A 16194-nucleotide genomic window follows, 5' to 3' on the forward strand; every position below is an offset into this window, starting at 1 on the left:
CCATATATATTAAACAACAACTAATATTAAAAAAAAATGAATCCCATATTAAAAAAACAAACAATGTTAAAAAAAAAGTGCTTAGAAAATCAAACAATTAAATCAATAATGATGAATTCATTGCCACATGCGTATCAACCCATTAGTGGGAGCACATGAAATTATTGTACAGTAACATACTTAAAATAATTATATATTAAAATAAGATAGAATTTAATTACTTTTTCATTTTTTTTCCTTACTCTAATAAATGTGAAAAAAGATTAATGTCATAAAAGAAAAAATAATATTAAATAGAGATCAAATAATTAATAAGGTAAATTAGTGAAATTATACTTCTAATTGACGTTTCCTTAAAAAACATGTAACAAAACAACGTGACAAGTAAAATGAGTTAAACAAAAAATATTTACTAAAAATTAAAAAATAGAAGTTCTTCATTTAAATAGAAAATTAAATTTCTACTTCGTTTCATTTTAAACATATAAAATTAATATAATAATTTGAATTAGAATTATCCAAATCAAATTTTGATAAAAAAATTATATTTATTACTTTACTATTACTACTATATAGAAGAGCCAGTTTATAGAGGCAACATCGTCGTCCATGTTCGGTCCTATTTTTTTATTTAAGAGTAAAAAAAATCCTTTGTGGTCCCACCCACTTTTTTATTTAAGGGAAAAAAATGACGTTTTATATTTTATATTACCAACTCTTCTAAAAAGTAGATAAAAATACTTTATTATATTTCTATTTTTCTTCTACTATATAGAAGCATCGGTTTACCCATGCTTCGTTGACAGTCACTCTTTAAAAAAAAAAAAAAAACTGGACCCCACCCTCTTCAAACTCATGAAAAAAATGGACTCCATATTAAAAAAAAAAAAAGGCAACGTAAAAAAAAACGTGCATCACATATACTAAAAAATCAAACAATATTCATATAATTCCCAAAGTATCCCCATCAAGTCAATAATAGTGGATTCATTGCCACATGCATATTAACCCATTAGTGAGAGCAAATGAAATTATTGCACAGCAAAAAACATGGACCTCATATTATTACTTTTCTTCAAAATATTTAATTGATGTATTTTCTATTCCGCCATGTCATTTATTTATTATGTTTACTAAAATAAATATACTTAAAATATATATATTTAAAAAATAACATACAATTTAATTACTTTTTTATTTTTATTCTTACTCTAATAAATGTGAAAAGAGATTAATATCAAATGAAGATCAAATAATGAATAAAATAAATTAGTCAAATTATAATTATAATTCGCGTTTCCTTAAAAAATCATGCAAAAGACAACATGACAAGTAAAATGAGTTAAACCGAGAATATTTACCAAAAATTAAAAAATAGTATTTCTTCATTTAAATAGAAAATTAATTTCTACTTTGTTTCGTTTCAAACATGTAAAATTAATTTAATAATTTGTATTAGAATTATCCAAATCAAAATTTAATAAAAAACAATAAGTATTTTACACTTTTAAATTAATCGAATTAAAATTGAAAGTATCAACTGATGCTTAAATATTGCTATTATTTTATCTCAAAGAGAAGAAAATAGTTTTCTTTTAAACAAATCTTCTCTTTTAAAAAGTATTAATAAATTTTCGTAGCAAACACGAATAAAATAAAGTTTTAGATACGGAGCACAAACTATAATGTTATATTAATCGTATTTTGAACATAGTATATATATATATATATATATATATATATATATATATATATATATATATATATATATATATATATATTATCATTATCTAAACACAACTATATATACATAGATACACTATAAGCACTGCGCCATCTAGTATATATATATGCGCGGCATCTTTGTTTCCCGCCCCAGAACATTTCCCGCTTGGGAGCAAAACCCTAAGGAGCGCAGTTATGGGGACGAAGCACCATTCCTCCGATCCAATCACCGAACCCAAAAAGCGCCGTCGGGTCGGGTTCTCTAAGACTGGTGAGTGGAGTGCTTATAATGGAGTTCATTTCGTCAACGCTCTCTCTCATCATTCACTTTTCTTTCTGCAGATGCTGGAATTGAAGCTAATGACTGCATTACTATTTACATAGGTTTGACTTTTACTACTACTTCTTTCTAACAAACAATACTACTCAATTGTTTGTCTGTGTTTTCAGACTAGTATCGTTTTAGCTTCCTGTAATGTCAAATACACTCACCATTATCCTCAGCTATTTAATAGTGTGATTTTCTTCATTATTTATTTTATTCCCTTTTTCTTCTTCTTTTTTACTCCCTCTGTCCATTTTTACTCGAGTTTGGAAAACCAAGAGTCTAACTTTACCCTTATTATTAATTATTGAGTTGGAAATTTCAACTTTTAATGTTTGATTGATTTAAACCATTAGATGCCTTAGTAATAATTAGGGGTGATATGGTAAAAGTGTCATTCTATTTTTGGCTCATTAAAGGGTGTGTCAAGTCAGGAGTAATTGTGAAAAGAAAGGTCCTTTAAGAGTCACTATACTAAGGCCTCTATGTAGTGTACGGTAACATTTAGGATAAAATAGGTAGGGGATTTAGAGCCTGTTTGGAAGGTCACCTTGTAACTGCATTTGGGTTTAAATTATAAAGTTTTGGACTCTTTGTTACATGAGGGAGGCAATTACACTCTTCAGTTCTCAATAGGAGGTGTGTAATTACAAGGAGATTTTTCAAATATATTATTCTTTTACACTCTTTCTCCCTCCACTTCAAATATGTTAGGAACACTTGTTTAAAACACATACTCATGTTCTTCAAATAAACTTTTTTTTTCCATTCATTAGTATAAATATTTGTTATAGAAAAATACTTTCTCAACTCATCGATGTTCTTTTGTTATACAAAAAAATAAAATAGATCATGATTTTCATATTATATTCGCATGAATTGGAATATACCGATTACTCTCTATGATGATATCAATTTATAATTATGAAGTATATGTTTAAAAGATATGTATTTTAAATACCTAATAATAAATAATATTTCTTATATACACATATATTTGTCAATAATTGAAGTTTATTTACTTTTTCATCTAAATAGAAGTTAAACCTAACATGATGTTGGGAATTACACTGTAATTACACTATAACAAACAAGTAGGTTTCTGTAATTACTATGTTGTGTAATTAGTTCCTAGCTGTGTAATGACTAGGATATTAATTACACAACCTAGTAAATACACCGTGGTTTCCAAACACGTTCTTTGTGTGTTTTCCCGAAGTCATATCTATGGGTGAGATTAGTGCAGTTCAATCTAAATAGAGGTGCTATACCTGATCTAGATTTTCATTTGCTTAAGCTTTGACTCTGCCTTGCTCCATTGTTAAACATGTGGAAGGAAGAGGGTACTGGTTTTGCAGGCATGGATTTCTACTTGGGACATAGAGGGTGTTTGCTGTGGAGGGAAAAAGAATTCAATTTTTTTTTCTCCAATTTTTCCATGTTTGGTTGGTCAAAATGTATTGGAAAACATTGTCTTTAGGGAAGCAAGTTCCTCGAAAATGAGGAAAATGACTTCTACTAATGGAAGTAGGGAAAATAAGTTCCATAAGTGACTTTCAAGTTCATTGTCTCCTCTCCACCCACCCAACGCCCCCCAACTTGGACCCTTGACCACCCAACCCTGAACCCCCACTTCCCACCCTATCGCACCCCAAAAACTACTTACATATAAATGCTTTTGGAATAGTGTTTTCTTCTGTTTTCCAAGAAAACATTTTCTAGGAAAGCATTTTCCATGGAAAACATTTTCCTTCATAACAGACACACCCAGAGTGTCTTCTTCAATTAACTGGATGTCTCTCATTTTTCTTTTAGAGGCATGCTAAACAATAAATAATGTACGTCCTAATGTATGGTTTCTCTCTAGCCATCATTAGGTTAACTTGGACCTACACATTGTTTTAAGCTATGTTTGACAATATAGTTTCTTTTGGCATGATTTGTCTTTGTTTGCCCTTGGAAACCTGATTCTCTTTATTACTGGTCCCATAACACGTTTTTTTTTTTCTTGTTCTTAGTTTCTAGTGAAGAGGATGTGGACTCCCCGAACAGTTTCTGTCTTGAACCAGTTGACTTGAATCACTTTTTTGAAGACGATGGCAGAATTTTTGGGTATCAGGGTCTGAAGGTACTCTTTCACATAAGTGATATTTGTAGCTGAGTAGTTCAATTGGTTTCATTTATTCTTTAATTTTTCTTTTATATGCACCTACCTTGGTAGGAGTAAGGTCTGCGTACACTCTACCCTCCCCAGACCCCACGATGTGGAATTTCACTGGGTTGTTGTTGTTGTTGTTATGCACCTAAAAGAAGAACCGTCAGAGCAAGAAAATAATGTAGAATATTGTCATGCACAGTGACTTGAGTGTTCTTTTGATATGAGTGTCAAAGTTTTTCAACAAAAAAAGATATGATGTGACTACATTTGTGTTTATGTCTAAGTAGTGTTCGTATTGGACTTGATAGTAACTAGACATTGCTATCTTTAGTGTCTACTTCTGTGCCACAAACTTCCTGACGTACCCTTCTATATTCTCTCTTATATGCAGTGTTGTCAAAGGCGCGCTTAAGCCCTGAAGCGAAGCTCAAAACACGTTGAGCGCTTCGCCTCGCTTTATGTGCGCTTTAGTGTCATCATTAATGCTCTAAGACATACTTTTCCTTGCGAATGAGCCTCTCTTGAAGAGATGACACTAGATAATTGATATTTCACTTTATCGTTATGTTTTTACAATTTGTTTGTCCATATATTTGTTATTCATGCTTATTATTATTAGTCTTGGGCTAAACATATATATATTTTTATTTTTGCACCGTTGCGCCTTTTTTCATTAAAGCCCACGATTTATTTGCGCTTTGCGCTTAAAGCATCAGCTGACCACAGAGCTATTTTGATCTTTTCACTTTTGATAACACTGCTTACACGTCTCGTGATGGCTTAGAAATATTGGTCTATGAGGTTAATGGTGAGGTCACACAGTTTAAGGGAGGGCTGCAGTCTTTATCTGGAAAAAAAGAAGGGGAGGAATGTAATATTTGTGAGGAGAGAGGAAAGAGTTTTAGGGTGTGGGGTCGAAGGTTTGTGAGATTCTGAGATGGGCTGCAGGGTAGCTAAGTGCGATGGATGGATGATTATTGAATTTCTGCCGAGTCCTTCCAAAGTACATTTCCTATCATCTTGCTACCTCCTACATGTTCTGGAACTCGGATGAACTCAGGAACTTCCAAGTTCTAGAATGCATTGTCCTCTCTGGTTGGTGCTTTTCGAGATACGGGTTTGCACATCTTGCCAGAATCTTCTGTTCGGTGTCTCTCCACATTTCTAATTCAACAAGGGTACAATTTAGTGGACCAAAATATATATAGTGGATACCCCAGTAGTGATCTCAAATAAATGTCATAAACTTGGAGTCACCCAGCATACGCAGTCAGATAATGCTGCTCCCTGTCCACCTCCATAAGGAAAGAGAGGAAAATGAAAGAATGTATCGTTGCTACTTAGGTTTGATAATGCTCTTACTTGTATTGACTGTTCTTTTAGTTTATGTCATGGCTTCCATTTTGCAGATCACTATTTGGGTTAGCTTGATATCCTTTCATGCTTATGCTGATATTTCTTTCGAAAGCTCATCAGATGTAAGTATTCTTTCTGCTTCTTGTTTTTGCTCCTACCATTCAATTTTCTCAAGTATAAATGAGTGAACTACATTCTAGTGATGCTGAACAAAGCTTTTGCATTTTTGTAATCATATATCTGTTGTTTCACTCTTCTATTGCTTCTGGTCTTATCGTTCAAACTTACATGATCTTTTAATGGTTAAGTCTCTTTGTGAGTTATTTCAGACTTTCTGAATATATCTCATTACAAGTGGATCTTTGCAGCCTGAAAAGAGCCAAAATTCAATCTCTCCAAAAGTTTAACTCTCGGGATTTGCTGGACTTGTTTCTTCTAACTTAAATATGAATTTCTTTTTTTGGATTACTAGGGAGGCAGAGGGATCACAAACCTAAAGTCTGCTCTTCAGGTAATGACTATATGGATTTTCTCTTAGGGGCTGTTTGGTTGGAGGGATTAAGTGGGTTATCCTGGTATAAGATTGGTGGATATCTATTTTGTGTTTGGTTGGGGGTATTACCTAAAACCAAGATAAATCTCATACCACAATCATGAGATTATCTATCCCATCTTCTAGATGGGGATAGATAATCTTGGTTAATCCCAGGATAATTTGCATTTGAACCAAACGACCCGTTAGTGTATGTTTATCAAGATAGATTTTGATTGTGATGTTTCTAGCAGAATATTTTTGCTGAGAGTCTTGTTGATGAAAAAGATGCCTTCCTGCAAACATTTTCAACTGAATGCCATTATGTCCGGTTCGTCCATAACTTTCTTGTACCTATTTTTTCATGTTGATTCTTCGTACCATCCACGAGGAATAATATTTTGCCCTACCAATTTCTAGCATATATTTAGATCATAAGTTGTGCTCGCACACAGGTCTGTTGTCTCAAATGCTGAAGCACTGCGGCACAAAGTTTCAAATGGCTCTAGCCCTGAATCTAATTGTGTTTTGAAATCAGAGCCTTCAGATGTAGAGGTAGGTGCCTTCTCTACCCCTTTTCTTGACATATTAGGATGGGCATGACAACAGTAATATCTTTTTTATCACTGTTGCATTATGCTTTGGTGCATGTTGCATTACATCCTGCTTTATGTGTTTTTTTTTGATATTATTAAGAGCTTGGGATAAACTAGTACTAAAGCAGCTACACTAAGCTGCCAATCCAATGCGTTAGTTTGGAATATGGTGCAAGATATCTTCTATTAGTTTGGAATATGGTCTAATATGGTGCAAGATATCTTCTAGACCTTCATGGAACATTTTTTTTGAAGCATTTATATTAGGGGTGTTCTTTCTACTATTTGGATATAAAATGGTATAAGAAGCTACTCCTTCCTGATTGGAAAATCATAGCATTTCCAAAAGAAGATTTATGCTTTTCTGATGTTTGTGTGCGTGTCTGTCATCTGCTCTCTCTCAAAACATTTGAATGACCACTTTCTTTTGCATGCGGAATCTGAGTATGTTGTATTGAAATGCATTATGCCTGTGTGTATTTTTTGACAAATAAGCTGAGGATTGATTATCCTTCTCGGAATCGCTCCAGGTATTCCGGATTGTTGGCACGCCTGTAGGAGACCTTTATAGCAGATTGGTGCCACTTGTACTACTATTAGTAGATGGTAATTGTTGTATGCTTTTTCTTAGATAATATCTCTGGCTAGCTTCAAAACTTATACTGGTATTTATAACCAGGTAGCAACCCTATTGACATCCTAGATCCTAGATGGGAAATCTATCTTCTAGTCCAGGAAAGGAAAGATGCCCAGGAGGATAGCCTTTCAAGGTTGCTTGGTTTTGCAGCTGTCTATCGTTTCCATCGTTATCCTGAAAGTACACGCTTGCGGCTTGGGCAGGTTAATAATTGACAGTTAGGCATTAGAACACATTTTTTTTTTAATATAGCTTTTTCTAACTTGTAACTTATTTGGATGTTGGCAGATACTAGTTATGCCTCCTTACCAACGTAAAGGTTATGGTCGTTTTCTTCTTGAGGTGCTGAACAGGGTTGCAATATCTGAAGATGTGTATGACCTGACTATTGAAGAGCCCGAGGATTCTCTTCAACATGTTCGGTCGTGCATTGACGTCGAGCGTTTGCTTGTATTTGACCCAATCCAGCAATCCCTAGAATCAGTTGTGTCGCGTTTAAAGCAGGAAAATCCTTCGAAAAAAAGCTACATGTGCAAGTATGCTCCACCATTGAGGGCTGTTGAAGATGTGAGGAAAACTTTGAAAATCAACAAGAAGCAGTTTGAGCAATGTTGGGAGATTCTTATCTATCTTCGCTTGGACCCAATTAACAAATATATGGAGACATACAGGGCAATTGTTTCGCACCGAGTAAAGGCTGAAGTTTTAGGGAAAGATTCAGAGGGTGACGGGAAGCAGGTGATTGATGTACCAACTGAATATGATCAGCAGATGTCATTTGTGATGTTCAAATCGCAAAATGGTGAATCTAGTAGCATAGAGAAGGCTGATTATCAAAGTAATGTGGAGAAGCAGCTGCAGAAACTGGTGGATGAACGAATGAACCAGATCAAGTTGATTGCAGAGAAGGTTTCTGTTCATCGGCAATGAAGATAAAGACAGCTGGTATTTCACATCCTAACAAATGCATATTCCATAGACGATGATACAGAAGTTTTGGAATTTTAAAGGAGTGGCTGTACATGAAATGAGCTGTACTTGGGTTCAATAAGTTTAGTCTTCAATTATGTTTGAGACTTGTTTGCTTAACCGTATGAACGATTTGATGTGAGGCAACGTTTCGCATTATCCCTCAATCGCTTTTACTGATTAATTTATCTTGTAGTTTAGAGTACTTAACAGATATGTGCCAAATGAAGCAATTGGAAAGAAATTCGAATTGTAGCACCTTCGGCCGATCTACAATTAATTTACCTCAGTATTTACTGGACAAAAAAGAGAAACTGATCAAAAGCTTTTTGACCTCAGTATAATGAATCATTCTTCTTTGGTCATTATTGTTGAATTCTGAAAAAAAAAAAAAATCCCACAATGCAAGGGTGTGCCTCCAAACTGTTGGTATTAAAACGTCTCTCAGCTTGTGAATGAATTGGAAGGGTCTCCCCTCTATAAATGCAACCGTTCCCCGATTGGCTAAGTTCATATAGTGTTTTATAACTAGTTGGGATGATTTGGGTTGATCTGTGAGGGGTTCGAGTGAGTTTTGGGCAAGAAAATCACAGTTGGACAGTGCAATTTTTTGTTCTTTTCTTTTGGTGCAGCTGCAGTGCTTCACGAATCTCGAAGCACTAGGTCGCGATCGTTAAGGTACTAGGGCATTGCGGTCAGGTGGGATGTGGTAGCATCCGTGAAGGAGGATTGCTGGACTGCTCTTCACCATCGCGAGTGTCACTACGTGGTCGTGAAGAAGGTAACTAGGAGTATGGATTTGACAGATTTTGGGATTTTGAGCTAATTTACCATTGACTAGTGCGATTCAAAAGGGATTTCACCTTCAAATTTTGGGTAAGTGATTTAAATTTGGTTTTAATTAGCAAACACTCAATTTTGACCCTCCACATTTTTAATTAACTAGTTACGCTTCTTGAATCTCAAATAGATGGTCAAAAATGTTTTCTTAATTATTTTGGGTGCTATTTTGCTATTTCATTTGGCAAAGTATCCTAATATATATTATATCTATTCTACATATAATTTTAAGTATTAATTATGTTTATGCCCGATAATTTAGAGCACATCTGTGCAAATCATTCAACTGCAAATTCAACTACAAAAATAGAAGAAAGAAGAAATAAATTGTGCAAATTTGTGCTCCGTGATGCTCTAGCTCTCTTTGTGATCTTCGCCTATCAAAATATCTAAAAACATGTTCAAGATGTTTTATACTATATAGAATTGACCTTGGTCCGAAATATCACTTCTAGTCCAAAACTGATCCAAATTGACCAAAATATGGCTTGGTGCACCGTGCCACTTGGCAGGCCCTGCGGCGCAACAAATATAAATTGAGACGTAAATAATCAAAATAAGGTATTGGTTTGTTACAATAAATTATGCGCATCACATTAATTTAGCACATAGAGATGGTGAACAAACCTAGACTTTTCCCTATTTGAATTAGATCGTTATGTAAAATTGCTTAGTGTTCATTGAATTAATTTTTCAAGTTATTGGTTAATGAAAATTATTTTTAAAAAGATAATTGGTGTTGTGTAAAGCATTAGTATCGAGAGTTAAATTTAACTACCTCGTATTTTCTCCTTGTGAATCCCGACCTAGGTACTTTTCGAACATATCATAGCAATTGCTTTATTCTATTTGAGTGCAGGATTGGACATTATGAGACGTCTCTTCTCTTTAATGTCTCCAACTTCTATCTTTGCAGTTTGCACCATTCAACCCTCTTCCAAAATATGCCATACATATTATCTCCCTCATATGGCTCCGTACACAATTCAAGATTAACTTAATCATATCTATAAACACGAAATTAATTCAAATCTATTTTAAATTTATTGGGCATTAATTCAAATCTATTTTAAATTTATTGGGCTTCACATTTGTACACTTCTACACTTTGAATACGTCTTATAGATATTGCCTATTTATCGCAGTTATGAGAAGTTATGAAGATGCAAAAGGGTTTTAGTTGATTGACATAGAAGTTCAAAATTGGCACAGTGTAAAGAAAAAAATGTAAATAAGCTTACGCTTACCAAGTGCTCTTGGTAGACGTAAAGCAGAATAATTTCGTTGAGCCTACCGAAAACAAAATAAGCTGGAATGTGTTTCAACTCAAATTCATTAACTAACCGAGTTATATTCAGAAAAGAGTATAAAATTTAGAATAATAGATTTTTTTTTTATCTATCTGATAAGAGTTATGGACAATTTAATTAGATAGTACCAAATGTCTGTAAGATATAGACAATTAAACAACACGCACACGATTTATTCATTCAACAAATTTATGAGTAATTTAACAAGAAAAGTAAAAAGGAGATGAAGATAGTACCAAGTTATGATTCACCCAACAAAACGTCCGAATAATTTATATAAGATTTTTTTTCCAATAACAATTATATATTTATCTTTATATAAGATAGATGAATGAAGATGGTATAAAAAGTTATGCTCTATCCAAACAAAATTTGCAACAATTGAACAAACGTAATTTTAAAAGGGAAATGGCTCAGATATGCCATTTCTATTAAACTATCGAAAATGGCTCATTCATGTCACTCGTCAATAGTTTGGCTCAGTTATGCCATTGAACTATCAGAAATGGCTCATCCATGCCATTTTTCATTAACGCGGGTTTTATAATATCAGATATGACACTTGGCCTCCAATTAGAAGTCCACGCCGTTTAATTAAACCAACACAAATTTGTGAGTTGGGTTTTAGTTTAATTTGTGTTGGTTTAATTAAACGACGTAGATCTCTAATTGGTGACCAAGTGTCATATCTGGTATTGTAAAACCGACTTTATAGAAAAATGGCATGGATGAGCCATTTCTGATAGTTCGATGGCATAACTGGGACAAACTATTGATGAGTGGCATAAATGAGTCATTTCTGATAGTTCAATGACATATTTGAGCCTTTTCCGATTTTAAAATAATGAATAACAGTGACGGCTCCGAACCCGGTTTATTGAACCATTCACTATCACTAAACCCATAAAACCCAATGGATAAAATATCCAAAGTTCTCGGTGGAACATTGCAGCACCATTCAACCTCCCCACCCTTAAAAAAATTATTAATTTTTTTTTTTAAAAAAACGATAGATGAGATGTTATATTTTGTAAATTTGTTGTTATATTTTATAAATAAGAAAAAATTGTGTTATATTTTATACCCTCCGGATAAAAAAGAGTGTCCACTTAATCTTTATTTTTTTGGCTCAAAAAGAGTTCCACCTATCAAATCAAGAAAGAATTAATCTTATCTTTTTCAGATTTGGCCCTATTAAGTATTAAGTGACCAAATCTCAAGACCTATTTAATTAGGGGCAGTTTAATCAAGGGAAAATGTTCAAATTTACCCTCCAAGTATGGTTTATAATTTAAATTTGCCCCCCATCAATGTTTGGGATCAAATTTGCCCTCGTCGTTAGGATACTTGATAAATTTGCCCTTATATGGATGGAAGTTTGACTTGGATTCCACAACACAAAAAATTATCCACGTAGGCTCCACGTAAGCTCCAACCCCAATTATCCATGTAGGCTTCATGTAAGCTCCAACCCCAATTATTTTAACCCGTAACCCGTTTTCCCATCCCATAAAATCATACAACCCTAGTTCATTTTATTTTAAAAAGAGAGGGAATCACCCCCATTTGGGTCTTCTTAATGCACAAACCAGTATCACTTAATATGGCTGTATTATTAAGTGATGATCCAACATCTTATAATCTGCATTGCACAATGCTATATAATGATAGTACCTCTGCATCATGCCATGTTTGCACTAAAAATCGGGTTAAGCTGCTCTTTTAAGTGTCAAGAGTTTCTTTGGTTTTGGAGCTGCTGTACCTCTTTTGTTGAATTATATGGGTCTTACCTTCAAATTTACCTTTTTTGCTGGTAGGATACTGGTTTGTGCATTATGGGATGAGGAAACAGGTGGGATACTGGTTTGTGCATTAAGAAGACCCAAATGGGGTGATTCCCTCTCTTTTTAAAATAAAATTGTTTAACCTTAAAACGGAGAACAATTAAATTTATGCGTGACGCCAAATATATGTGGCTAAATTCAATTCAAGATTAAATTGCGAGATAAGCCAATAAATGAACAGAGAAGCAGATCTGACCAACTATTAAGTACGTCTGGCTCGGGTATAGAAACCGAGGTCGATACCTTCTGTTAAGAACTTACACGAAGTATAATGAAAATGAACTTAAGAACAGATGTGAATGGTTTTAAAAAGATTCTTATGATTGTTGATGTGAACTCTTTCTGTCCTTACCGTTGCCAACCTCCTTAATGGATGAGAACCTCCTCTTTATATAGTAGAAGAGTTTCAACCCTAGTACAATTCTAAATAAAGAAAATAAATCTGGTGGCAGCTGTTTTACCGAGATCGACGCCGAATAATCCGGTTGAGGGCGGATATTTCGGTCTTCTCCTTATGACAGTCAACTGCCATTCCTTTATCGTCTCATCCCGGCCCGAACTCGAAGATGCGTTCCCGGTAAGACGGTCGTATCGCGACCGAGCATAACCATGACAACGGGAAATCGAGCGTGCCCGTATTCTCGGTTTTACCCGTATACAGATAGTCCCCCCATTCCCCGAGGTACAATTACTAACGGCGGGGAATGGACCCAAACAAGCTGAACAATCGCCTCCAATTTCCTAGGACAAGACCTTTTAGTCAACTCTCACTCTGCCCGATGCTAGGTCATCATTACCCAGCCGCCAAATCCTTATGGGGAATCCTCCTTGTATTAGAGTCCTTGATACGCTACAGGATTTCTTGATTCTCTTCCTATATAAAGCCCATGTCTTTTTCTTTTTCATGCATCTGCACTTCTTCCAATCTCACTTTGCTCCACCTCAAAACCTACTGCTATTTCTGTATTGATCCCATAAGACTCCTCGGATCTTCAATCTTCTTTTTCCAGGGCGTGACTACTTACCGTTAAGGAAAACCTTCCACGAACATGGCTTACGTACCGTTATTGACTCAGGCTGAATGTTATACCCCATTTAAACGGGTTAAAGTAGGAGTACAACATATTTGTGATCCCTAATTGTTTATTTTAAGGAGTCGCCACCTAATTAGTTTAACGGTGAATTAGGACACCTAATTTATTAACTAAGGTAAAGCCTAACTAAACCTCTGTTAATGGTCTGCTTAATTAGCATGATTCTAGGTAAGGGTTCTAGATTATCCTAAAGGGAAGGGGTTAGGCATCCTTTAGAATCCATTAATTATGGTTACCATCCAAACTTAGGTCAATTAATTTAAGGCTAAAGATGCAAATATAGCATTTAATTTGATAAGGTTTTAAAGAAAAAATATAATAATGCTATTTTAAAATAATACTTATAAATGCTATTAAGGTTTTAACTGAAAATACAATAATGCTATTTAAAATAAGATTTGTAGAAGATATAATGATTTGCATAAAGAAGACTTATAATGCTATTTAAAATGAGACTTATAAATGTTGCCAAGGCTTTAAATAATAATGCTATTTGAAATAAGATTTGCATAAGATATAATAGTTTGCACATAAATAGAAGAAAATGCGAGTTTGTGCAGCGTTTTAATAAACATTTGAAATGACTCAGGTGACGAGGTATTAATTGATTTTGCGGTTTAGGAGTGTAAACAAAATACAAAAATAGCTAATGTGAGTTTTCTTTATCCTTTTTGTTATTTCTTATTAAGTATGCTTAGCTAAAAATATGCATGATTGATTCAAACTTGAAGAGTTATTTAGAAATAAAAAGAAGAGAACGAAACCGGTAGAATTAACTATTAGTTTCCCTTAAATTAACTACCCCTTACTACTAAAATTATCCACACTAATTCTCCTATAATTTATCTAAGCTAAGAGACAAAATAAAATAAAGTGTTAGTCATACAAAGCTAATCAAAATACACAACAAAATAAGGTAGAGGGGAAAGAAGATCGAACGGGTCGACCCATTTTAAGGCCACTGCAATCTGTTGCTGTTGTATGGGCCTCGGCCCAAAATATCTATTTTATATTTGCTGCGGGTATGGGCTAATGGGGCCGACTCAAGAGAAATTACGTTGGGCTTTTAGCCCAACACCGGATGCGGAAGAAGACGAGTCCCTCAGACTCGTACGCGATGGTCATGCATAAAATGAAAGGAAAGGATTAGTATATAATCAATGAATAAGGTTTAAACATATAAAATGTAAACTCAAAACAGATCAGTTTCAAAATTCTAGACAAATAAGTGAGGGCCCTAATTTTCATAAGATCGGACTGTCAACTCCTAAGAAGAATGGTCAACATAACCTTCAACCAGTACTAAGTATTCTTCTAGTGCTTAATAAAGTGGCAATTTATAAATTTTGTTATCAAATATATCAGTAGTCTGCCAGCTTTTAGAACCTTAAGTAAACCAGGATCTGTCACCTTCAGATTTCTATTATACATCATCTAGGAAGTTTAACGCATTTTACAAGAAGTTTAAGGTCGACTATGATAAATATCCATTTCAGCTTAATCTAATTTGAACGCGACAACTGAAATCACATAATCCTCTTGGCTTGCACATCTAATTTATTACACAACTCCCTCAACGTTTCCAACTAGTATCTACATCATCACCATCATTCTGTAATGATGTGGCATGCAGACAGCAGAGATGTTCGCCAGAAATGCTTGAGGGAAAGCAAACAGATCATATCCGAATAATATTGTACAACTATGCTTTACTATATAATCACGACAAAAAATAACATTTCTATGCAACAAAAGCATAGATCTTGCTGTTAACTGAGAAGATCCAGAAAGTTTTGAGTAAGGAAATAAATGAGATCAAATGGAGCTGCTCTACACGGATAGATCAGCTAATATCTAGAAAAGGAAACAAAAAATAAAGAAGTACAGAGAAGAGAACTGGAATGACGATCCAATAGATGGTGCATAATTGGGTACTTATTGACACACCTAGGCAGAATAGAGATATACAAGGGTATGGATAGTCATTCTCCACATATAAGGCATGTTTTCTACTTAAATTTGGGGATTGCCCAAACAAATGCAAAGTAGTTTAATCAAGCACATATTGATAACTTAAACCATCACTGATGTCTACCAGATTTCACATAAACATGAGAAGATAGAATGCTCATTAAAGAACTAGGATTTATTAACTCAATATGAGACAAATTCTATGCAATGTCTATGTTTGAACTAGGTAAAGAGAGGTATGTTGAAATCCCAAATAGATTCTTACAAGTTCATTTTTTTTTTTTGCATACAAAGATCCCATTTCAACCAGTTTTAAATAAAACTTATTTTAGCGTTTTGTTAAATCCAAAGCCCTTATGAACTGCTTAAGAGATGAGAAACAATTTGAACATTCAAGTAAAATAAGGACTAAATATACTTCGAGCATACTAATGATAATATTGAATACAATAACTCATATGAACACTCCTAAATTGCAGTACTAAAACATTTTAAAAGGTCAAGTAAGAACTTCGATTCAAACTCCTATATGCATATCTAAACCCCCAATTTAAGTTAAATGACATCATATAACTAAGCGAGGCAGGCCCTTATTACCAGATTAAACCAAACACTATTAATATAGTCATCCAAATATAAGCATACAGACACTGCTGAAACTAACATCAATCTAAGCTGGGATATGTGTAAACCAGCATTATCGACTATTAAAACTGCAACCAACTAAACCCAAACATACACCCATACTATTAAGCTACTAACTGAAGTAATATTAACTGAAACTACAGAACATGCATGAACACACTAAACTGACTGAAACAACAAAGAAACACACAT

The 16194-nt window shown here is 34.1% G+C and overlaps 1 protein-coding gene across 1 annotated transcript; it reads left to right on the forward strand.

Annotated features, from left to right (window-relative positions):
- The first annotated feature begins 1852 nt into the window (after nt 1-1852).
- On the forward strand, nt 1853-8482 carry LOC132608961 (histone acetyltransferase type B catalytic subunit). Its single transcript, XM_060322783.1, has 10 exons — nt 1853-1996; nt 2068-2109; nt 4069-4178; nt 5618-5686; nt 6037-6075; nt 6351-6427; nt 6552-6651; nt 7223-7298; nt 7372-7532; nt 7618-8482. The coding sequence occupies exons 1-10, from the start codon at nt 1921-1923 to the stop codon at nt 8257-8259; spliced, it is 1392 nt and encodes a 463-aa protein (XP_060178766.1). The 5' UTR covers nt 1853-1920; the 3' UTR covers nt 8260-8482.
- The last annotated feature ends 7712 nt before the right edge of the window (nt 8483-16194 follow it).

The sequence above is a fragment of the Lycium barbarum genome, chromosome 9 (genome assembly GCF_019175385.1).
Source record: "Lycium barbarum isolate Lr01 chromosome 9, ASM1917538v2, whole genome shotgun sequence".
In the NCBI taxonomy this organism is placed as follows: Eukaryota; Viridiplantae; Streptophyta; class Magnoliopsida; order Solanales; family Solanaceae; genus Lycium; species Lycium barbarum.

Coding starts and splice junctions, on each gene's coding strand:
- LOC132608961 (XM_060322783.1), top strand. CDS start 1,921: ATGGGGACGAAGCACCATTCCTCCGATCCAATCACCGAACCCAAAAAG. Junction 1,997..2,067: donor GGTCGGGTTCTCTAAGACTG/GTGAGTGGAGTG, acceptor TTCTTTCTGCAG/ATGCTGGAATTGAAGCTAAT. Junction 6,428..6,551: donor ACTGAATGCCATTATGTCCG/GTTCGTCCATAA, acceptor GCTCGCACACAG/GTCTGTTGTCTCAAATGCTG.